At 42.4% G+C, this 24,812-nt stretch overlaps 1 protein-coding gene across 1 annotated transcript in view; it reads right to left on the bottom strand.

Moving 5' to 3' along the window:
- Nucleotides 1-24,812, bottom strand: part of SVOPL (SVOP-like) — a 59,399-nt gene that overhangs the window by 18,467 nt on the left and 16,120 nt on the right. Inside the window, exons 7-13 of the mRNA XM_008586028.1 lie at nt 22,803-22,928; nt 19,870-19,998; nt 7,274-7,347; nt 5,750-5,955; nt 4,740-4,851; nt 3,981-4,062; nt 1,407-1,496 (exon numbers count right to left, since the gene is read on the bottom strand). Coding sequence (XP_008584250.1) covers nt 1,407-1,496; nt 3,981-4,062; nt 4,740-4,851; nt 5,750-5,955; nt 7,274-7,347; nt 19,870-19,998; nt 22,803-22,928 — 819 coding nt within the window. The remainder of the gene's footprint in view (nt 1-1,406; nt 1,497-3,980; nt 4,063-4,739; nt 4,852-5,749; nt 5,956-7,273; nt 7,348-19,869; nt 19,999-22,802; nt 22,929-24,812) is intronic.

Here is a 24,812-nt window from a genome sequence, read left to right as displayed (position 1 = left end):
GTTTCTTTTCTGAAAATGATGAAATAATAAGTATAAAGGAATTTTTTTTTTCCTTTTTGTCTTTTTTACTAACCAGTAATGGGATCGCAACCCTTGGTGTTGCACCCGCACCACGCTCAGCCAGTGAGCGGGAACCGGTTTCCACATGGGATCCGAACCCTCAGCGGGAGCGCCGCCGTGCTCCCAAGCGGCACCTCTCCAGTGCGCCACCGGGCCGGGCCAGTATAAAGGAATTTTGAAAGGCAAAAGCATAAGAGAAAAGCTGCCCCATTTTTCTTTAAGACAAGTAGGAAAAATACTCCCAAGATAGTTCAAAAAAATTAGTGGTAGCAAAATCTCTGTGATAAATTATAGGAGATAACTCGTTAGTCTGCTCAGCCTGTGACAACTCCCTTTCTCTGGAAACTTCGCCTCCCCCAGCTGCATTTACACATAACCCTGCCTCTCGGCCACAACTGATTAAGCTCAAGCTTGGACAACTGACTAGACCTGGGCCCGTGAGAGCCCCTTTCTAGAGGTTTAGAGAGAACTAATCAGTGTCTTCCAATGGCCAGAGCAAAGGATATGTGTTAGGGTTCATGGAACACACACAGGCAAGCACAGTGCTCTGGGTCTTCAGAGAGGAGGAGTCAAGCCCGTGTGCTCAGAGTGACAGACATGAGTGACCGCAAGCCCCAGAGGGACATGAGGAGGGCAGGGCCTGGGTTCCTGTCAGACCCCCGCTTCCTGGATCAGCCCCCCCCCCCCCCCCCCCAGGGCCCAGCCTCCTTCTTGAGTTTTTTGCTGCAGCCAGATCAGGTGGATTTCTGTTTCTTTTGGCCAAAAGAGAATGACCAGTGCAGGGAGACAAGCTGTACAGCCCTCTGAGGAGCCATGATCCCACAGGTCACCCGGCTGCCTCTGTTTTCTCTCCTGGAACAAGGCTCCATCCACAGCCCCAGGTCACTCCCAGATTTTATACCAGCCTGCGCCTGGTTCTCCTGTGCACCGGGCCTACCCTGCCCAGCACCCCCTCCCTGCACCTCGGCTCAACCTTCCTGCACCTGCCTGCTCATTTACTCAATTGCCCACCTGGACATTGATCTGACAGCAAATGTAACTCGGGGCAGAGCCCATCAGCTACTGTGTCATCCGCTGCTTTCATATCCCCCGATAACACCCAGTTTAAAGCTGAGCAGACCCCAAATGCAATGCAACATGTGCCATTGATGGATTGGAAGCCTGGTGACAGTAGCTTAGTCTCTTTCCCTACCCGAATTTGCCAAATGGCAGGGAAACGGCACCTCAAGAAAACTCATGAAGTAAACAGAAGTTCTTGGTTATACCCTTAATCCGAAGGGACCTGGGGTCCCTCATTCTCTGCCTCCCTCCACATCACTCGCCCTGCAGACGCTCCTCGGCTGTACCTGGGATATAAATGGTGCCACCATTGCACCGATGCGACACAGGGAGCCGCTGGTCCCCATCCCCAGTGAGCGCATTGTGGTAGGGTACACCTGTAGATGGACGGCAAAGAAAGTACCAGTCACTTTGTGTCCCTTTGTCCAGCTCTTCCCTCTCCCTCTGCCCCAGGTCAGGCTTTGGTATATACAGAATAGCAAACAGACTTACAGAATATGACAGACATTCCTTTCCTCAGGTACACAACTTTGAGTTTTTACAACAATAAATATCAGCAAAACAAAAACAAAAATAAAAATAGAAATTATCCCCCCAATAAGCAAATTCCAAAAATATCTGTTTAATTGAATATTCCAGATGTAATTTTAGAAAGGTATGCTCTGGAATCAGACAGATTTGCACTTTGGAGCTATAAAGGTATAAAAGCGGTTCTACTGAATGGAAAGAAAATACTCCCCAAAGAATAACGATTTGATGAAATCTTTAATGCAGATACAGTGAAAAGAATCGATTAGAGGGCCAGGCACCTGCTAGGCCATTCATCATGTTCTCCTTAAATTCACCGGCCTCTTTGCTGTGGCAGAATTTTACAGCATATTCTTTCTTGCTGAAATTTTTTTTTTTTTTTTTTTCTAAAAGATGACCGGTAAGGGGATCTCAACCCTTGGCTTGGTGTTGTCAGCACCACGCTCAGCCAGTGAGCTAACTGGCCATCTCTACGGGGCCTTGGTGTTATCAGCACCGCACTCCCCCGAGTGAGCCACGGGCCGGCCTGTCTTGCTGAAATTTTTTCACGTTTATAGTAAAACATTAATCTACATTTCACTGATTTGGAATTCTTATAAGAACCTGCAGAAGTTTAATAAGTCAGCAAATATTATTAATAAATAAAATTACAAGGAGAATGTTTTATAGGAAAGAATGAATTTTTCAAAATTTTGTTATATTTTTGTAATGCTATACAATACTGATGAGACAATTCTTACCAATTCACTAAAGGAAAGCCTGCTGCCCCTGTCACTGGCCACGTCTTGTCAGCTACTGGCCAAAGTAAAAGCAAGACGCTTTCCTTCCTCAGAGGACACTGCTGTACTTACAGGAGAAGGCCTGGGGCGGTGGGGGGGTGTCTTTACAGGGAGCTTTCTTTCTTTTCCTTTTTTTTAAAAAAAATTCTTTATTAAATTCTTCATGATAGGCCATGGGCCTATTTCCAGACTTCCTTTTCTGTTCATTGGTCTGTTTATTTTTATTTTTATTTTTTGGCGGCTGGCTGGTGTGGGGATCCAAACCCTTGACCTTGGTGTTATCAACACCATGCTCCAAGTGAGCTTTCCTTTTTTCCTTCCTTCCTTTCTTTCTTTCACTCTCTTGCTCTTTCACTTTTTCTCTCTTTCTCTTTTCCTCTCCCTTTTCTGAAAATGAGGCTTTGGGCTATGATTGAAATCAATGGATATAGATACATGGTGATATTCTTTTCTTTGCTGTGATATCAATAAATTCTTTTGTTCATGTTTTGAGTCATCTGAGAGAATGAATAATAGAAGACTGTCATTTTTATGTACACATCTTTGAATTTTTTTAACGATAGATAAAAAATTAAATAAATACTAAGAGATTCTTGAAATGAGCAAATTCCAAAATATATGTTCAACTGAATATTCCAAATATGATTCTAGAAGCACACCCAGTTACACATAGATTTTTTTTTTAGGTTTATAAATTTACAAAATAATTTTAGATTGTTTTAATGGAATTAGAGGAAGTATTATGTATACTTCAAATATCTCGTAATTTCCTATTTTTATCTATGTGTAAGGAAAGAGAGAAGTTTTCTCTGTGGCTTTAATGGTTTCTGACACATCAAATCTTCAATTGGAAGAGACTTCCCCATTTCCTGAGATGAAAATAACTGTAGCTTTACTGGTCCCACAGCGCTGTTTTTTCTCACTCAGTGAGTGACAAAACCAGTAAAAATATTGTTAAGTTTCCTAGTCAAATATTGTTTCATTTCTAGGAACATTAGCTCTTTAAAGTGGAGATTTTATGAGGAAACCCTCCAGCCACCTCAGGCAGTGCCCTGTATAGAGTAGACGTATTAATTCAACAAATAAAGAGTAAATCACGATTATATTCAAATTTAAGCTACACGTGGCAAAGAACAGATAGAGATGGAAGTGATCTTCCAAAAGAATTAAGGTAAAAAAGACAAATGAGGAGTTTTTTGTTTTTGTTTTTGTTTTTGTTTTTTAGTTTTCCATTTTAATAGCAACACGTTGAACACGTTGCTACCTGATTCTGTGACTCCTGGAAGCCTCGTGGGAGGGCAATGAGTTGTTTTTAGGTACATGCGGTCAAGTGAGAAAGGAAAATGTCTTATCTCTCCTCTCAGAGACTGGCTTTCAATAGACCGAGGGGGACATCCACATCAAATAATCCTTCCAGTGTCTTTTTCATGAGATCTTTTTAGAAAATCATCCCAAGTCAACAGAAGCCAGAGATGTGTTATCTATGGATGGGCACCTCTCTAAGTGGGTCACCTTGCTCGCCCTGATGTAACCAGCCCCTTCATGAAAACTGACCTCGGCTGTGTAAATGTAGATGGTGTTGAAGTTGGCAGCCACCAGAGCCCTCAGCATGAAGAGGAAGCCGATCAGGCCGGCCCTGGAGAACAGGAGGCAGAGGGAAGTTATAACAGCAACACGCAGGGCCTCACCTGGCCCAGCCCCAGCCCCAGGTGCATGTGGGTGCTAAGCCACACCCACAGGTGGTGCAGAGCCCAGGGAGGTGCTGCTTCTCACCTGGTCTGATCCTGGCGTCCTAAAGCAAATCTCATCCCAATCCTCTCACCCGCTCCACTCCCCCAAGTGTGCCATTCCAGCCTGGCCCCCAGATTAGCACAACTGTCACCACCACCCCCGAAAAACAGGTGCAGACAGGTTGCAGAGTAAACGATCTAGAGCTCAGGCCATTGTAGGTTGCAAATTAAGAGTGAAGTTATCTATATCTCTAAACTATCCAGGTGTTGGTCCAGATACCTCAGTAAACAAAGATAGTCCTGATCCTCTGGGAAGTTTTGCAGAAAGATCCTAAATGTGCTGGTGGGTACTGTGTGTACACCAACACTGGCACCTATATCCTGGGATCGCTGAGGAGGGGCTAGGGTGGTAGGAAGAGGGGAGAGGGAGCGGTAGGCACCAGGCAAGCTCACCCCATTCTCTACGCTCCCTGGTGGAAGGGACTTGTCCCTGACCCCCATTGAACACTGTGGGTCAGGAGACCCCATTTTTAAAAGACTGCACAAAACTTGTTTTTTTGAAGCAACCAAAGAGAAAAAATACCTTGAAGTGCAAATATTGAGGAGAAGGAAGAATAAAGCTGTGCATCCCATGGTGATAGAAAGGCTCAGCCGTCTTCCCAGGAAGTTGATGCCCAGGATATTAAAAGGATTCACTTGAAAGCAAACGGCAAAGACAATTTCTGAAACCCTGGAAACACAACTGGCATTTATCAACACTGGCATGGATTCATCCTCGTCGTTTCGGAAAGAAGCAACTTCCTCCAGACCTCAAGAGAGTTCCAGCCAAAACCCAGCCACGTTGCCACTGACATCGTGACTCTTTCAGTATACTTTTCCCATGTGGGTCCAAGAAGGACAAGCACGGGTGGACACAAGGGATATTTTATGCCCGGGATGCTTGTCATATCATGTAGGTCTATTGTAAATTGCCAGCTTGCTAGATCTATATTTTAAATGTTTTATACTATTTTTCATCAAATTCAAGGTACTGTCGATTTTTAAGTATAGTCATGCATCACTTAACAAGGATATGTTCTGAAAAATGCATCGTTAGGCAATTTTGTCCTTGTGTGAACATCATAAAATGTGTGTACACAAACCCAGATGGCAGAGCCTACCACACACCTGGGCCACGTGGTGTAGCCATTCTAATCCTATGGTGCCACTTTCGAATGTGCAGTCCATCGTTGACTGAAACGTCATTACGCAGCACATAACTGTACCATCATTTTATGTCTACTAAAACAGAAGTTATGCTGCCAATTAAAATCTAAGAAGCCTGGTAAGACATATTACCTAATTTCAGAGCTGTTAAAATGTGGGGGCAAATGAGTCTTAGAATTGATATAATATAGTAATTCAAAGCTTTACTCCTCCAGACTTCTCTATACCAATCCAAATTGGAGACATATCAGCATGATTTGGGGACTGGTCCAGTTTTACCAGGCAGGAGCCATGTCACAGGGTCACTCCTCCCCTCTGAGACTTTGAGTTCCGTGTGCCCCCCCACCCCCAAACAGAGAAGGACCCAACACACAGAGGGACATTTACGAGCAATTTCGCCGATGGTGCTGATAATCATGGTCTGGTAGTCGGCAGGGGCAAACATGTGGCAGTAGCAGGGGCTCTGACTCTCCTCTGAGGTCCCCACAACCACCACCACCTTGGATTCTGACTTCGAGCCACACACCAGGTCCCGCTCCAACAGCTCGGCACTGGCCAAGATAACCCCGTAGTAGGCAAAAGAGATGCCCAGCCTGGAAGTGAGAGGAGAACGTCATGGGCAAAAGCTTATGCCAGTGAAGGATGGGTAGCACCCTGAGAGGCAGGGGTAAGTGGAGGCACGGAACATGGGAAGGCAAAAGGAGCAGAAAAACGAGCTCACATGTCATACGTAACATCCATGTAAATGTCTTTCAGTAAACGTATGTATGCATTCCTGTTGGGTAGACGCCTAGGAGTGGAATTGCTGGGCCATGGGATATGCATATTTTCAACTGTAATAGATACCTGCAAAGAGTTTTCCAAAGCGGTTGTACTAATTTGAACTCCAATCAGCTGTGCATGAAAGTTCCGGTTCCTTTATATCCTTCCCAGTACAATACTTGGTATCATCAGTCCTTTTTGTTTCAGCCATTCTCGTGGGCTGGTGGATGTGTAATGGTATCTCATTGGGTTTCAATTTGCATTTCCCTGGTGACTTTAAGGTTGAGCATATTTTGACATGTCTGTTTGATACACATTTTTGGTGAAGTGCCTGTTCAAGTCTCTTGCCTATTTCTAAAATGGGTTGTCTATCTTTTTCTTGTTGAAAAAAATTATATATAGTATTATATGTTATATGTTCTACATTACACACACACACACACACACACACACACACATATATATATATATATATATATATAAAATTTGTTGGAGATATGTATTAGTAATTTCTTCTCCCAGTTGGTGGCTACACACACACACACACACACACACACACACACACATATATATATATAAAATTTGTTGGAGATATGTATTAGTAATTTCTTCTCCCAGTTGGTGGCTTACATTTCAGGCTCTAGTTCCTAATTTAATGTAATAAAACTCATAAATCTTTTCTTTTATAGTTAGCACTTTATAGTTACACTTTTTGTGTAGCACTTTTTAAATTTAGGAAATAGTTGCTTACTCAAGATCATGGATGCAGAGAAATGAAGTCCAGAGAGGACCACAGGAGTCTATTCCATTGAATTTGATTATTGGTGGCTTTAGAGGATCAGTTTCATCACATGATGAGGAAAAAGACTGGGCTGCAAAAGGTTAGGAGTGAGCTCATGTGCTGATAAGAAAAATTTTAAAAACTGGTTGTACACAATTAGGGTTTTTTTCTTTCTCCTCAAAAAGTTTTATTTATTTTTGTTGTTGGTGGTGGTGGTGGTGTTAGTAGAAGGATGAGACATTGTTGGAGGCAACCGTTGGGGTCTGTCTTGCGTTTTTCTCCCCAGTGGCACTCAGTGGATTTATTTAAGAGGCTTCGTCCAAATGCCTGTTTATTTAAAACTAGTTTTGAAATAATTATATTCTTACCATATGACCCAGATCTGTAATGTGGTCCGTAAATACTTAGCATCCAATAGGTCTGCAAATCTTCCTCTATTTTCCTGGGGTAATGAAGAGGGAGAGACAGAACACATTCAGTGAGTTAAGAACAAGCAACAGTATCTCCGATGTTTTAGTCCTCATGACACCAAGATGCAGGGTTCGATCCCTGTACCAGCCAGCGACCAAAAAAAAAAAAAACCAAATAAATAAAACCAGAATAATATGAGAACATAGTGGGGTGAGACAACTACTCAGCTCCCATGAGTACAACACAGCAAACCCGTAGGTAACTGTTTTTAACACATTCATCTCAATCAATCAGTCTTTGGGCTTTTTACTGTCACTGGCAAGTACAAACACTCATTGAATTTGATTCTAATGCTTTTGCTCTTCCTCCTCACCAGTGCTGGTACAAGCCTGGGGAGGGTAGGAGGATACATAAAAAGTAACAGTAAAACTGATAGGAGATTCTTTAAAATTAATATTAAAATGAAAAACCATATGTTAAGAGAGAGTATATAAGGCATATATAAGAAAAATTTGAAAGGGGGACAGAATGCCTGATTTCTTGTTCTATCTCTAAGGTGAGTAGTTAGCAAAAGTTCTTGTTCACAGTCAGTGCTCATTCAATACTTTTGGACAGAAATAAATAAGGATGGGCTGCATATGATGGGGCAGCACTGGACTTGGATGTAAAGCTCGGAGTGCTTCAGAGGTGGTCAGTTGAAAGCCAGCTACCTTTTGCTCATAGGTAGACCTGGGATCACAGGCCCTCTAGAGAGTGTGGTCCCAGGTGTCCTGGATTTTGTCATCACGGAAAGTGAGAGCTCAAAGGGAACCTAGTAGTCTTTTGCACCAGTGGCTTTTAGACTCAGCTCCTGGCAGTCATTGTGGGTAGGGTGGGGCAACTAACTCCACTTTCACGTGCTTTCCACAGTAGGGCTCTGGTTACTCATCATTGGAAAACCTCTGTTCTAGTCCTATCCTCCAACTTTCCAACACAGACTATGTGGCCCAGAGAGTTTAAGTGACTTGCCTAAGGTCACACAGCCATTTAGAGGCACAGCCAGTGTGGAGCCCAGTCTCCTGAGCACCAGTCCTGAACTTTGCCCATCTATCTCTCTGCCATGTCCCTTTGAGTTTAGATGTGATTACAGTCCCCTCACCTCCACAAGTCACTGAAGTATCATAAAGCTGAGCCTACAATGAATCACAATGGATCATAATGTATATTAATAAGCCATTTTGTTCTGAACCTTTGGCTATAATCCAAATAGATGGACTTGCTGTCCTCCCCTCCGGTGTGGTCCTGTCTCAAGGCCTTTCATCCCAGCATCTTTGCAGTGACACTGCAGAGGCTCCACTGCCCGCAGCATCTAGTCCAGCCTCCAGGGCATGGCATCCTGACAGCAGCTGATCTGACCAAGCCCCACTGCATGCTCCCACCTCTGGTCTCAGCTCCCATCTCCTCCTGCCTGCAATGCCCTCTTTCTTCGGCAAAGGCTTACTTCTTTTTAGAGCTCAGTTTATATTCCCCTTATACCCCTGAAGGTGGCTCAGCCCCCTCTGCTCTGATCACACATACCCTGCAGCCTGCACTACTCAGCAGGGTCTAAGCATCCGGGCTCTGTTTTGTTATTGATTCTTTCATATGTGATGCTCATATCAGTAACCAGATTGTAAGAGACGTGAAGGCAGGGTCTACTGCTGTCCCTCTGTTCTTGCTCAATAGGTGACCGTGGAGAAGGATAAGATCACCTAATGGGCACCGTGGATGGAGGCTGTCAGCTGAAGGCTTGAGAAGGAAGGGGGAAGAGGGGTGAGAAAGGGAACAGTGAAAGAGGGAAGGTGGAGGGAGATGGCAGGAGAGGTTGGGTAGGGGAGGAGAGGTGGAAGGAATAGAGTGTGAAGGAAGGAGGTCAGGGAGAGCAGGGAGAGGGGAGGAGGATGTGGATGGGGGATGGGGTAGGAGAGGAAGGGCAGAAGCGGGAGGAAGCAGGAGGGGAAAGACGAGGAAGAGCGAAATTCCTTCCGACCCTCAGTGCTCCTCAGTCCTGGAGTTGCAACAACTGGTCTGATTCACAGAGCACACGTGCAAAACACTTGGACTCGGTCCCTCATTACCATACAGCTGCCCAGGGTTGTGAGTGGATTGTCTCTGCTAACATTTTTTTTTTTCTTGTTGCAACCATTTTTATTTTTTACCCTACTGACAATCAATATCATAGCCACTTAAAGATTATGGTCTATACCACAGATATACAAAGAATCATAAGAGACTATTATGAACAAGTATGAGCTAACAAACTGGAAAACCTAGAAGAAATAGATTACATACAACTTACCAAAGTTGAATCAAGAAGAATTAGAAAACCTAAACAGACCAATAACAAGCAATGAGATTAAAGCAGTAATAAAAAGTCTCCCAGCAAAGAAAACCCCAGGACCAAATGGCTTCACTTCCGAATTCTACCAAACATTTAAAGAACTAATATCAATTCTTATCAAACTCTTTGAAAAATTGAAAAGGAGAGAATACTTCCAAATGCTTTCTGTGAGGCCAGTATTACCCTTATATCAAAACCAGAGACACAACAAAAAAATACTACAGATCAACATCTCTGACAAAATACTAGAGAACGGAATCCAACAACACACTAAATGGATTATTCACCATGATCAAGTGGAAATCATCCCAGGGCTGCAAGGATGGTTCAACACATGTCAATCAATAAGCATGACACATCACATCAACAGAATGAAGGACAAAAACCACATGAGCACTTCAATAGATGCAGAAAAAGTATTTGATAAAATCCAATACCCCTTCATGATAAAAACACTCAACAAATAAGGTATAGAAGGGATGTTCCTCAACACAGTAAAGTCCATATATGACAAATCCACAGCAAATATACTGAGTGAATAAAAATTGAAGGCCTTTCCTCTAAGATCTGGAACAAGACAATAATGCTCACTTTTCCCACCCTTATTCAACATAGTACTAGGAATTCTAGCCAGCACAATAAGGCAAGAGAAAGCAATAAAGGGCATTCAAATTGAAAAGGAGGATGTCAAACTATTTCTATTTGTAGATGACATGATCATATACATAGAAAGCCCTAAAAACTCCACCAAAAAATTACTAGAATTAATAAATGAATTCAGTAAATTGACAGGATACAAAATTAACACACAAAAACCAATAGCATTTCTATATGCCAATAACAAAATATCTGAAAAAGTAACCAAGAAAGTAATGCCATTAACAATAGATAACAAAAAATGAAATACCTAGGAATAAACTTAACCAAGGGGGTGAAAGACCTCTACTATAAAAACTATAAAACATTGGTGAAAAAAATAGAAAAAGACACAATAAATGAAAAGACAGCCTGTGTGCATGGGTTGGAAGAATTGATGTCATCAAAATGTCCATTTTATCCATACATTCAGTGCAATCCCTATCAAAATACCAATGACATTCTTCATAGAAATAGAAAAAAGGACCTGAAAATTTGCGTGGAAACACAAATGCAACCTTGAACAAAAAGAGCGAAGTTGGAGGCATCACATTACCTGACTTCAAAATATACTATAAAGTTATAGTAGCCAAGACAGCATGGTACTGGCATAAAAATGGACAAATTGACCAATGGAGCAAAATAAAGAGCTCAGAAATAAACCCATGCATTTACAGCCAGCTGATTTTCAACAAAGGTGACAAAAATGTACACGGGAAAGGACAGCCTTGTCAATAAATGGTGCTGGGAAAACTGGATATCCACATGCAGAAGATTGAAACTAGACCCATACCTCTCACCATACACAAAAACCAACTCAAAATCAACTTAAAGACCTACATTTAAGACCACAAACTATGAAACTACTAGAAGAAAACAGAGGATATTGTACGCAAAATGGGAGCGGCAGGGCTTTTTTGAACAACACTACAAAGGCACAGGCAACTAAAGCAAAAACACAAATGGGACTGTATCAAACTAAAAAGCTTCTGCACAGCAAAAAACACGATCAATAAAGTGAAGAGACAACCTACAGAATGGGAGAAGGTGTTTGCAAACTACACATCAGACAACGGTTGAATATCCAGAACATATAAAGAACGAACGGCAAAAAAATACCCCCAATAATCCAATTAAAAATGGGCAAAGGAATTGAACAGACATTTCTCAAAAGAAGACATAGAAATGGCCAATAGGCACATGAAAAAATGCTTAATGTTGCTAATCATCAGGGAAATGGAAACTAAAACCATAATAAGATACCACCTCACTCCAGTTAGAATGACTATTATCAAAGAGACAGAAAATAAGAAATGCTGGCAAGAATGCGTGTTGCTAATCATCAGGGAAATGGAAACTAAAACCATAATAAGATACCACCCCACTCCAGTTAGAATGACTATTATCAAAGAGACAGAAAATAAGAAATGCTGGCAAGAATGCGGAAAAAAGGGAACTCTCCTACATTGTTGGTGGGAGTGTGAATTGGTACAGCCATTGTGGAAAACAGTATGGAGGTTCCTCAGAGAACTAACAATTGAACTACCCTATGACCAAACAATCCAAAGGAAATGAAGTCAATATATTGAACAGACACTTGTACTCCCATGTTCATTACACTATTCACAACAGCCAAGAGATGGAATCAACCTAAATGCCCATCAACAGATGAACGGATTTAAAAAAAACAACAACTGTTGTATATATACACAATGGGGGCCCAGGGCATGGAGCCAGGGAATGGACACCCCGCCCACATCCAGGTACACCACCAGCACCTCAGGGTCCATCCGGGGACCCAGGGCATGGATCGGGGGACCTGACCCCCCCCCCGACAACCAGGCACACCACCAGTGTCAAGGAGCATGCCAAAAACATCACCTCCATGTGGGTGGCCCACCACAGCCACCACAGTAACCACAGCTGTCGTGAAAGTGGCTAGACATCACAACCACCACGCAGATGGTCCGCCAGCCACTGGAATGCATTGACACAAGGAGAGTCACCAGTAGAGACTAAAGAAAAGAAGAGGATGTCTCTCTCCACAAAGCCCATTCCAGAGTGACAGAAGCAGCAGCTGCTCTATGATACTATTGGGGGACCCAAACACACCTCTCAGAATCAGACAGATCATCTAGGCAACAAATCGACAGAGTAACCATTATTCTTTCAGAAGGAGAGAAGAAATCTAGGGTTATCAGAGGTGGGAGCGGAGAGGGAGAGGGGGTAGGGAGATTGGACAAGGGGCATAAAGAATAATTACGATTTATAACAACATACATACTAATAATATTGATTTGACCAACATATGTCAACATTGAATCCCCAAAATATGTATGATCAATTATGATTCAATAAAAAATTTTTTTAAAAAAGAAGTCCTGTCATTTGCAGCCATGGATGGAACTGGAGACCATCATGTTAAGTGAAGTAAGCCATGCACCGATAGACAAACACCACATGACCTCACTTATATGTAGAACCTAAAAAAAAAATTTAAAAAGGGGTGGTTCTCACAGAAATAGAGAGTAGAAAAATGATTACCAGAGGCAGGGAGGGGAAGAGGAGGAGGAGGGGAAGTGGACTAACAGGTGGTGGACTAACAGGTACAAAACTCTGCTATCTACCCTAGGTGAGTCACTGTGCAGTATATGTATGTATTGAAACAACACAAATATGTATAATTACATGTTAAAATAATTTTTAAAAGATTATGTTCTAGTCTCTACAAAGCATAATAGCTTCCTTCATTTAATTGTAGTTGCCTAGCAACTAATTAGTCCTCCTACCATGCTTTGCAAGATAAGATGTAATTGTCACTGTTTTGGTAGAAAGGTAGAAGTTAGCAGATGCTGTACTAGCAGCTTCCTGAACTCTGAACCCATGAGACTTTATTTCTAAAATCCAGAAAATAAACCACAATTAAGAAATCATCCTCAATCATTTGGAAGAAAGCTCAGGTTTCCAATTCCACAATTAGGTTTTTTTTTGTTGTTGTTGTTGTTTTTTAAAAAAGATGACCGGTAAGGGGATCTTAACCCTTGACTTGGTGTTGTCAGCACCACGCTCAGCCAGTGAGTAAACCGGCCATCCCTATATGGGATCCGAACCCGGGGCCTTGGTGTTATCAGCACCGCACTCTCCCAAGTGAGCCACAGGCCGGCCCCTCCACAATTAGGTTTTGAGATATGTGTAATGATTAGGGAAAAAACTCCGCAAAGCAAAGTAAGAATACCTTACCAAAATATAATTATGAATATGGGGAAGGTTTGGGGTTTTTAATCCTCATGATTTTTGCATTATTACTGGGCACACACTACATTACACTTAAAATGCAGGACAGGTGGCAATAGGATTAAAGGTTTTTGTCATCAGTGATGTCCTGGGAAACCAATCAGGAACCCCAGAATAGCCCACCTCTTGCCTGTGTATAGGAAACTCGGACATTGCCTGTCCTGCAGTGGCCTCATGATCTCCTAGAGAGAGAGGTTTTGGTGGAGTTGGGTGGGGAGGGCTGCTGCTGCTCTGGACCCATCTCCACAAGAGTTGAATCCAAAACAGGCTTTCCCAGTTGCCCCATTAGAAAAGGAACTGGCTTCTTCAACCAGTTCACAGGGAATCCTGTTAGCATAGGTGCCATTTATCAATCAAGAAATTGGCATGTAATAAAACCAACGTCGAGGGTTCAGATCCCTGTACCAACCAGCTGCCAACAACAAAAAAAGAAAGGAAGAAATTGGCATGTATTATTGATAAGACAGTGATGACGCTATAAAAATATTTCAGAGAACAAGTGCAAAAATAAATAAACCACACAGCACAGAAAATAAAAGGCATAAACCAGATAGAAAATAAATTTTTTAAAAACCCATTTACAAAAGAATTTTTAAAAACATCAAGTGGAGCTTCCGGTCAAGATGGCGGAATAGACGGTTCCCAGCGTCACTCTCTCCCACAAATCAACCAATTTGCAACTATTAAAAACCAACGACAGCCAAGCTGGGACTGCTGGAGCTCAGGGGAAGAGGAGGAGAGACCTACAGAGTTCATGAAGGTGGGAGAAGCCATGATGAGAGAAAGAAAAAACTGTTCTGACCATTTTGAGACCTGGCCACTTCCAGATGGGAGCTGCTGAGCGCATGGAGCAGGAGCTGGCAAAAGCCACAGCTATGCCCTTTGGATGGAGTTCTTTGGAGGCTGCAGGGGAGAAGAGGGCCTTGGTGGCCCCCAGCCAGCAAGACCACTAATAGTGTTCCCATGGACCCACATAGGAGCGAGGAGCCAGAACAACTGAAAAAAGTAGCCAGAGGCTGGTGAGTCATTGGGAAGTGTTTGGAGCATGGGCAATGGGGGAGACAGGCCCACTGGGAGAATAATGGGGAACAGCAAGGACAGCTGATCTGCCCCCCAGTCAGCACAGGACCACTCAGTGGAGATTGGTCAGGAATATAGAACTGCAGGGGGTGCAGTTTGCTGAAAAGACTCAGGCCCAGACCAGAGTTTCTATACAACCCAGGTGCACCAGATCTCACGGGTTCTGGAAGCATCTATAAAGTCAACCATTAAAACCTGAGCTGCACAAAAAGCCTTCCCTAGGGAATCAGCAGCAAAGCAACAATTTAGCTCAACCACAAAGCTCAAGTGCTGGTCCCCACAGGAAGCTCCCCCATTTTAGAAGTAAGCAAAGGACAACGAATTAGTTACAGTGCAGAGTTTAAGTGGTAGGGAACAGCAAATAATCCAACACAGAACTGAAAGAAAAAGCAAAATACCCACAGATCAGAGAAAAACTTTTATATTAATCAGTAAAGGTCTCACATCACTAATGAACGCTTATAAAACCTAGAAGGACCAGAAGTCCCTGGGCTACCAAGCCAGGGATGGGGGAGGACTGGGGTCCTCAGCCATGCCCCTTGATACCCACAACGAGTCCTGCAGGTGGGGGCTGAGGCCCTCAGCCACGCCCCCCCAATACCCACAACCAGCCCAGCGATGACCACCAAGCTGCCGCAGGAAATGCCCCGGGCTCCCAAGCTGGGGAGGTGTGGGGGCAAGGGCTTCAGCCACACCCCTCTGACATCTGGACCCAGCCCAGCAAGGACCAAGCCAACTCTGGAATGAGGGGGGTGCCAGAGGCTTCAACCCAGCCCCTCCTCCTCCCTCCTTCTCCCACCCCATTTCCTTCCCCCTCCCCTCTCCCCCTCCCCCCCAACTGCTCTGCAACAACATCATAGAATTTAAAAAAACCAAAACAGTAATATTAATAAATAAATAAACATCAAGTGGATAGGAACAAATTTTACAAGAAATGTGCAGGACTTACATAAGTAGCTATAAAATGCTTCTGAGAAACATAAAAGGGCTCGAATAAATGGGGAAATATACTCACAGAAGTACAAGAGTACGCACTTATAAAGATATTGATTCTCTCTATGCTAGTCTACAATATCAACAAAATCCCAATTAAGCTCTCATAGGATTTTTTTGAGGGGAAGGTGGGAGCAGATCTTGATAAAGTGACTCCAAAATTGTTCTAGAAAAATAGGCCTGAAAAACAAAACAAAACAAAAAACTGAAAAAAGAAAAATAGGCCTGAGAAAATAGCTTGGAAAATACTGAAAAAGAAGTTTGACCAGAGATATTTACCTTACCAGATATAAAAAATATATTACACAGAATATTGTAATTAAAACAGTGTCATATCAGACCAACAATAGACCCATCTATCCTTTTTCTACTATTTCAGATGCTCTCTTTCTCATATAATAAATCCCCTTATATATCTGAATCTACAAATCTATCATTAGAACAGAATAGAGTATTCAAAAATAGATTCAAATATATAAGGGATGGATTATTCAATAAAAATATATCAGGCTAGCCAGTTAGCTGAGTTGGTTAGGGTGTGGTATTGGTAACACTAAGGTCCAGAGTTCAATCCCAGTACTGGCCAGATGCCAAAATAAATAAATATATATATATATATCAGTGCAACTGGTTAGTCATTTGGATATGGCAAAGCTAGATCTGTACCATGTTTCTTATACCCAATCAAACCCAGATAAACCCAACATTTAAATATTAAGAATAAAGCCAAATCAACTCAAGAGAAAGGAGAGGAATGCAAGAAGTCAGTAGTGATAAAAACTAAGTTTAGAACCACTAATAAAAAAGAAATACTAAAAATGTTAATAAATCTAAATAAATATTGGTTTTTAAATAATGACTGATTTAGGGAAACTTATACACAAAGTGAATCTAAAATACTAGACAAAAATGATTTGGAAGATGATAATTAGCAAGATCAATAAAATTTAAGGTCCTTATATTGTCCAGAAAGCAGACAATAATATTAAATATTGTAAGTATGCATTTCCAATATTTAATAGCTACTTTTATAATAAAAGAAATGGAATGCATAAATTCCAAGCCAATAAATGGAAATACAGGGAGAAATAAAGCAAACTCAATCAATCTAATAGAAGTTAGAAGAGGAGAAAAGGAAAGACATGGTTAAAAGGAAACACAAAATACAAAATAACAGAAATAAGTCTAAATATGCCAGTAATCACAACAGATGTAAATGGATCAACCTTATTATTCAAAGACACAGAATATCAGATTGAGTGAAAAAACAAACATCAACTATAGATTTACAAGAAATATATTTAAAACAAAGCAATACAGAAAGGTTAAAAATAAAGGGCTGGAAAAAGGTGCACAAAGAAAATACTAACCAAAGCTAGTGTCAGTGTATTAATACAGTCTGAGAGAAAACAGAATCTAAGGCCCAAAGCCATATAAGGATAAAGAAATACTTTAAGTAATAAGACTAATCCATGAACAAAATAAGTCAATCATGTGCTAGGATACAAGAAGATAGCCTCAAAATATGTAAAGTAAATGGTCAGTGCTATAGAAGAAATGCGCAAAGTCACCATCTTGTTATAAAACACTGTTAGTTCAAGAGGCAAAATCTAGTATTAGCCTCAAAATATGTAAAGTAAATGGTCAGTGCTATAGAAAAATGCGCAAAGTCACCATCTTGTTATAAAACACTGTTAGTTCAAGAGGCAAAATCTAGTATAAGCATCAAATATTTATACAGCACAATTAATAATATATATACTCAATGAGAATACACATTCTTTTTAAACACACATGGAACATTAACAAAAAGTCACTATGTGGAGGACAAAAGAAAAGTCTCAACGAATTCCAAATAATTAATAACATCCTCTGGCCAAAATACAATTAAATTAGAAACAAATAATAGATAGTTAGAAAACTCAGTGGTTAAAGAAAAACAAGTACAGTTATGAAAAAGAAATAAATATAAAATTACTCTAACAAGACTTGTTGAATGCTAAATTGTTTATTAAATATCAAAAAGACAAGATAAATGATCTAAGTACTGAACTCGAGAAACTAAAACAAAAAAGCCAAAGAAGACAGAAGAAAAAAAATAAAAAGTAGAAACTAATGAGACAGCCAAGAAAAAGCTTGTTCTTTGAAGTCTAATAAAATAAACAAACTTCTAGCAGGTTGGACCAAGAAAAAAACAGAAGGCACAAATAAACTATTAAATGAAAAGGGCATATAGTCAGTGGATTTTTAAGTCATAGAGAGCACTAGGAACAATTTTATATCACTAAGTTCAGAAATCTAGATTAATTGGAGAACTTCCTTTAAAATTATATATGTGGGTACTTCAAAAAGTTCTTGGGAAAATAGAATTGAAAAGATAGTAGGAATCTTTCCATGAACTTTTTAAAGTACCCTAGTATGCATGTGTGTATGAAACCAAAATTGACTCAATCAAAATTAAAAAACAAAAATTGACAATAACCTTTAAATAAATTGAATCATAGTTTTAAAAAGCACTGTGTAGTATGTTGCTGTGGCTTGAATGTCCCCCCAAACTCACTGAAGCTTAATCCCCACTGTAACTGTTGACAGTGAGAAATCCTATTATGGTAATTGAAAGATGGGGCCTTTTAAAGAGGTGATTAGATTGTGAGGACCCTAGTGAATGGGTTAATCCACTGATGGTTTAATGGTGGTCATGGGCGTGGCTCTTATGGCTTTAAAAGGAAAGTTAGTGAGGAGTTAACTTTCTCTCTGCTCCTGCCAATCTTGCCATGTGATACCCTGCGTCACTGTAGAGTCACCATGAGGAAAAGGCCCTCACCAGATGTGTTCCCTGCACTTTGGACCTCCCAGCCTCCAAAACTGTAAGAAATAAATTTTACTTCTTTATACAGTACCCAGTTTCAGGTATTCTGTTAATAAGCAACAGAGAAGGACTAATACAGATGTGGAGAAATTGGATCCCTGTGCACTGTGGGTGGGAATATAAAATAGTACAGCTGCTCTGGAAAATGGTATGGTGATTCCTCAAAAAATTAAACAGAGAATTACCATATGGTCCAGCAATTTCACATCTGGGTATATATCCAGAAGAACTGAAAGCAAGACCTTGAAGAGATATTTGTACCCCCACATTCACAGCAGCAGCATTCACAATAGCTAAAACATGGAAGCAACCCAAGTGTCCATCAACAAACAAACACATAAGCAAAATGTGGGGTGTTATTCAGCCTTAAAAAGGAAGAAAATTCAGACATACTACAACATAAATGAACCTCAAAGACATCATGCTTCATCATGCTAGTGAAATAAGTCAGTCACAAAAAGATAAATACTGTATGATTCCACCTGCACGGGGTACCTAGAGGAGAGAGAAGAAAAGTAGACTGATGGTTGCCAGAGGGTGGGGGTGGGGGTGGAGAAAGACTGTTTAGGGGTACAGAATACCAGTTTTATGAGATGATAAGAGCTCTGGAGATGGACGGTGGTGGTGGCTACGCAACAGTGTGAATGTACTTAATGCCACTGAACTGTTGTTCACTTAAAATGGTTAAGATGGTAAACTTTATGTTATATGTATTTTACCACAATAAAAATGTTTTATTAAAAAACAAATAAAAAAAAACCTCTTCTTAACAACCTCTAGCAATCCTCCAACTACCCCTGTCAAAGTAGGTATTAGACCAAACGGTTTTATAGGTAAGTTTTACCAAACATTCAGGGAGGTTAAGTCCTACCTTATATAAACTTCAGAGATATGAAAAAAATTCACGTAATGAGGTTTATAACCTTGATATCAAAATAAGACAAGGCCAGTACAAGAAAATTAAATTATAAAGCAACCTCCTACCTATAAATAACGATGCAGAATCATATGATCATCTATGCAGGGTAGGTGTTATTCCCATTTTGTTATAATTATTATTTTTTTAATTTACCTGACTGGCCAGTACAGGGCTCATGTCATTGATGGGAAAAATGAAGACAGGTAATTTACCAGGGTCACGTGGCTCAGAGTGGAGCTGAATTTAGTCCCGCATCTACTCTGCTCTTCCCTGGCCATCACGCTGCCTCCAGGGGTGGGACTAGAGAGCCAAGTCCCCTTTCCTCTAGCCTTCCAAGACAAGGGGGATTTTCCAGCGGCCACTAAGACGGCCGTGGAGGAAGACCTCAGGACTCCAAACTCACCAGGATGGGCTCCACCAGCCTCCCCTCTGGCATGACCGAGCGGTTCATCCTGGCAATGCGCTGCAGAGTGGTCAGTGCTTCCTGAGTATTCCCGGTGGAGACATTGAAGCGGGCAGATTCTGGAATAAACTGAACACAGATTACAAAGAACAAGAGTTACAACTGCTGTAGACCCCAGGGATACGGCAATTAATGCAATTAATGCTCCGTGCACTATGCAGTCCTAGTAATAGGAAAAGAATGTAGCAACATTAAAGGCACAAAATATAGCAGTCACTCTGTTGAATTCGAAGTTGATTTGGAGCAAAAAAGTTCACATTTTCCTTATTACAGTCCCATCTGGGATGAGAGTGGGCTCATACTGAGATTTCCACCAGGAGGGCCCAACCTAGTTGTTAACACAAGAAATTCTTACATCCAGTTGGTAAAGAGCTGCTGCCCACCCCACCTCACCCCCAATGCCTCTCCACTGCTCTGCCACCCTAGTCCCTCCCCAGGAACCCCTGGACCTCCCCACCATGCAATAACCTAAAGGGTGACAATAGCAGGGGCTCCAGCACCCACGTGGTGTGGGAATCCGTCCTGGTGTGGAGGCCCTCAGCCCACTGGTTGTTGAGTATTTTGAACATCACATGCAGAAAACAGTATGCCTCATGCAATCAAGGCTGTTGGTTCTTCCTCTGAAGAGCATCCCCCCAGCAGCACCCCACCCCCCATTCCCAAGGCCCTGGGCAGTTCAGGTCCCCCACTGGGATTATTCTATACTTCGAACTGTTTTTCCAGCTTTCTTCCTCTTCCCTCTTGCCCAGCCTCCACACAGCTATGTGCCAGCTTCCCAGAACATAATCCCTTCCACAGTGAGAAGTCCCCTTCCTAAACGCATCCCCAGGCCCCTTCTTAAACACCTACAACACCTCCAGCCTTCAAGGCCCTTCATCGTCTGCCCACAGGCCTGTCTTCCCAGCCTGCCTCCCCCAGCACCCCTGACTCCAGCCATACTGAACCTCCTGTTCTCCCCCAAATATGTTCTGCATTTTCACGCCTTCACGACTGGCCTGCTGAAATACCCTCTCTGGCCATCCAAAGGTTGTTCGTTCAGTTCTGCAAGGCCTGCATCCAACAGCACCATCCCACGGGAATGGATCACTCCTACCCCAAGCACCCACAGAACTTCAGCTGTTGCAGCACTTATCCCAGTCTAGCGAGATAAGCTAGACATATTTAGCACTCACTGATTGGCTGGGAGCTCCTGGATGGTAAAAACTGTGCTTATGCATCTTTTCAGCCTTGGTACCTAGTATCGAGCCTCCTGCATACTTAATGTGAGTGTGGTGAATTACACGACAAGATCAAGATTCAAAACGATAATTTTTTAAAAGATAACAACATAGCTCAATAGTGAACACACACTGAGCAGTGACTACATTACAGGATCTATATGAAGAGAGTTTTATATGTTTTCTTGTTTAATCCTTGCAGTCTTATGAGATATGTACTAATCATTTGGCACCAAGGGGTGAGCTGACTTGCCCAGGATGGTGGAGCTGGTCCAGACAGTCTGGCTCCAGAGCCGGTAGACCAGGCTGCCTTCCTAGAGGCACATCTATGGAAGATGGGACATGGGCTAAACCAAAGGATGAAATTTAAATGTTTGGATTTAATTTAGATTTAAGAAAATGCATCAATTACACAATTACAGGTATCAGGTTCTAGGCTTGGAAATAACTCACGTAGAACAGAACTTAGGATTGTAGTTGATTGATCCTAAGCCCAACAGAATCCAACTGTGGGATGTAATTAAGAAGCCCTGAAGTCTTAGACTACATCAACAGAGCTGGATGGTCTGCTCACGGGTGGCGATAGGCCCACTAGGGTACCTGGGGCCTGTGTGTGATTCTTAGCAACAGTTAACTGCATAGAAGACACTGACCAGTTGGGCTTGTCCAGAACAAAATAGGCAGGGCTCTGGGGCCAGCTGTCATGAGAAATACTTGAAGTTAATGATAATGTTTAATTTAGAGAAGAAAAGGTTTGGTAGGACATAAATCCTTAAATAGTTAAAGGGGTGTCATGGTGAGAAGATACATCTCTGGTTTTCCAGAGAGTATGAAGTCCCAAGGGAAATTTATAAGGAGAAAATTCCACTCAACATAAGGAAGGTCTTCCTAACAAGGAGGGCTGCCTGAGATGAAATATGCTGTAGGCATCTGTAAAGTAGTCAAATGCCTGAAGCTGGGAATGTTCTGGTGGAGACCTGCTGCCCTAGGGGATGCCTGCACTGGGTTGAGGTTTGAAGTAAATGACCATTAAGACCGCTTCAGCGGCCGGCCCCGTGGCAGCACAGCGGTGCTCCCACTGTGGGTTTGGATCCTATATAGGGATGGCCGGTGGCTCACTGAGTGAGCGTGGTGCAGGTGACACCAAACCAAGGGTTGCGATCCCCTTACCGGTCACAAAAAAGGGAAAAAAAAAAAAAAAAAGAACGCTTCAGAATTCTGAAATTCTTTGATTCTGTAGGGTAGGTGACACAGAGGAAACCGCCCAGTTCCACTCAGCCACCCATCCCGGCTTCCAACGATGAGCAGAATTCTAGAAGCTAAGGAAGATGATTCTGGAGTGGAGCAGCTTACGGATTAGTGACAGCAGGAGGACAAGCCAGCGGGTCTGCGGTGGCCTGAGAATATATCAATGGCGTCCAGTAGGTCGTCCTGAAGGTTAGAGATGGGTCAGCACCCATGGGACCAAGTCGTCAGATAAAACTCCCAGGAATGAATGACAATGGGGCAGCTAAAGGAGGTGGGCAATGCGAGCTGGTTGGGACAGACTCCAATAAAGGAAAGAGGTGGACGTGAGAAAGACAGATATCTGTGGGGCAGAGGGGCCAGTGGGCCTACCAGAGGGGAGGACAGAGGGAACCCTGAGAGCTTCCTCACCCTGAAGGCCATGATGAGGATGATGCCGGGTATGGAGGCGATGCGGATGAGCCAGCGCCACCCGATGCTGGGGATGACCACGGAGGCCAGCCCGATGATGAGCAGGGAGCCGGCCAGCCAGAACACCTGCAGGGAGAAGGGCGATCAGAGGCCTCCCGCCCCGCGTGCTCCCCGCCTCCTCTCTCAGAAGCCGTCTTGCCAGCGTTTTAACATCGTAGAAGGGCGAGATGGGGAAGAGTCTTTGACCGAGGAGCAGGCAATTCCGGTTCTACTCCCAGTGCTCTCTCTGATGACCCGGGTGAATTGGCCAAGTCACTTCACTTCTCCGTGGCTCAGATTGTTGTCTGGAAATGGGAGCCTCAGCTCGAGAGGGTCAGTAATACCACTAAGGTTTAAAAAATTGGACACTGGGAAGTCTCAGACGCTGACTTTTCTTTCTTGAACAGATAAAACATTCATTGGATCATAACTAGAAAGGCACAAAGGACACGATACTCTCTTCCCCTAGTTCTCTGCCATCCAGTTGTGTTAGGCTGAGTGTCATCTCCCATCTGCAGAGGGGGAGTAAACTAACTTCATTCCACCCGCAGAGATGGAGAGAAGATAAAATAATAAAAGGCCCTTGGGGGAACTAATTAAGGGGTGATTTCAGCACTGAAGAATTCTTTTACAAAAAAAAAAACCAAACAAAGAAGATGATTTCAGAAAACGATAAGGGCTGTGAAAAAAAATAGTAGAAGGGCTGGCTGGTGAGCTCAGTTGTTTAGAGCATGATGCTGATAACACCAAGGTCCAGGGTTTGATCCCTGTACCAGCCAGCCACCAAAAAAAGAAAAATAGAAAAAAATAGGATGGAGGGTGACTTGGGTGATAAAGGAGGCAATAAATAAGAAAGCCATCACAGTGGACCAGGTAACAAGGTATGTGGCATTGAATAGGGTTTTAGTAGTGAAATCGGGATTTATTTTTTTTTTTAACTAATGGATGTGGCACACATTTTGGAGGTAAAAGGGACAGGGTTTGCTGATAGACACTCGGATTAAGGGTCCAGGATGGCTCTTGAGTTTGTGGCTTAGATGACTGAGGAGATAGTTTGCTATTAACCAAGAGTGGAAACACAGAAATAAGAGGTTTCAGGGGAAGATGAAGAGATTTGTTCTGAGAATATTGTATTTGAGGAGCCTGTAAGACATTCAAGTGACTATCAGGTAATTGGCCACCTGGGTCTGAGGATTAAGGGGGCGTTCTTGGTTGGAGACAAAGATTGGGGTCATAGGAATATAGATAGCTAAAACCATTGGGGTAGATTAGATAACCCAAGGAGACCTAGAAAATAAGACAAGCCAGGAGGAGACATAACCAGGAAGCATGCCAAGGTCCAGGGGGCAGGTGGAAGAGTAAATGTCCATTTACAGGACATTAGCAGGACCAAGCCCATTAAATAACATTAAGTGCAAAATCCAAACGCTAGGTAAAAGTGTGTGCACCCATTTTAAAGGTCCAAAGAACAGAGCCAGGAGGCATGTAAAGAGTTACTGTTAGTGTTTGTTAGGCAACAACAAACTAAAAAGAACCTAAGTTTAATAACCAAAAATAAATAAATTTAAAAGTATTCTCCTACTGCTTTATTTATTGCCAAATGCATAATACTTCAGTGGGAAGGATTGTCTTTTTCCTAGTCCCTCTGAAACATCAGGGCTTATGGATACTCATTGATGGTACACGGCACACATTCCTGGACTTCTGTCTTTCCCATGAAACCAGTCCTTGGAACACCTCCTGCTTACTGTGTTCTAAATGCCACTGATGGATGATAGAAGTCCTGGGCTCAGAAAACCTTGAAATCAGACCTCTGGCTTCAAGAATTGGGCACACATTCCTGGACTTCTGTCTTTCCCATGAAACCAGTCCTTGGAACACCTCCTGCTTACTGTGTTCTAAATGCCACCGATGGATGATAGAAGTCCTGGGCTCAGAAAACCTTGAAATCAGACCTCTGGCTTCAAGAAT

Source organism: Galeopterus variegatus, unplaced genomic scaffold (assembly GCF_000696425.1).
Source record: "Galeopterus variegatus unplaced genomic scaffold, G_variegatus-3.0.2 Scaffold3808, whole genome shotgun sequence".
In the NCBI taxonomy this organism is placed as follows: Eukaryota; Metazoa; Chordata; class Mammalia; order Dermoptera; family Cynocephalidae; genus Galeopterus; species Galeopterus variegatus.
Note: the sequence above shows the minus strand (reverse complement) of the source record. Positions and strands in the feature narration are given on the sequence as shown.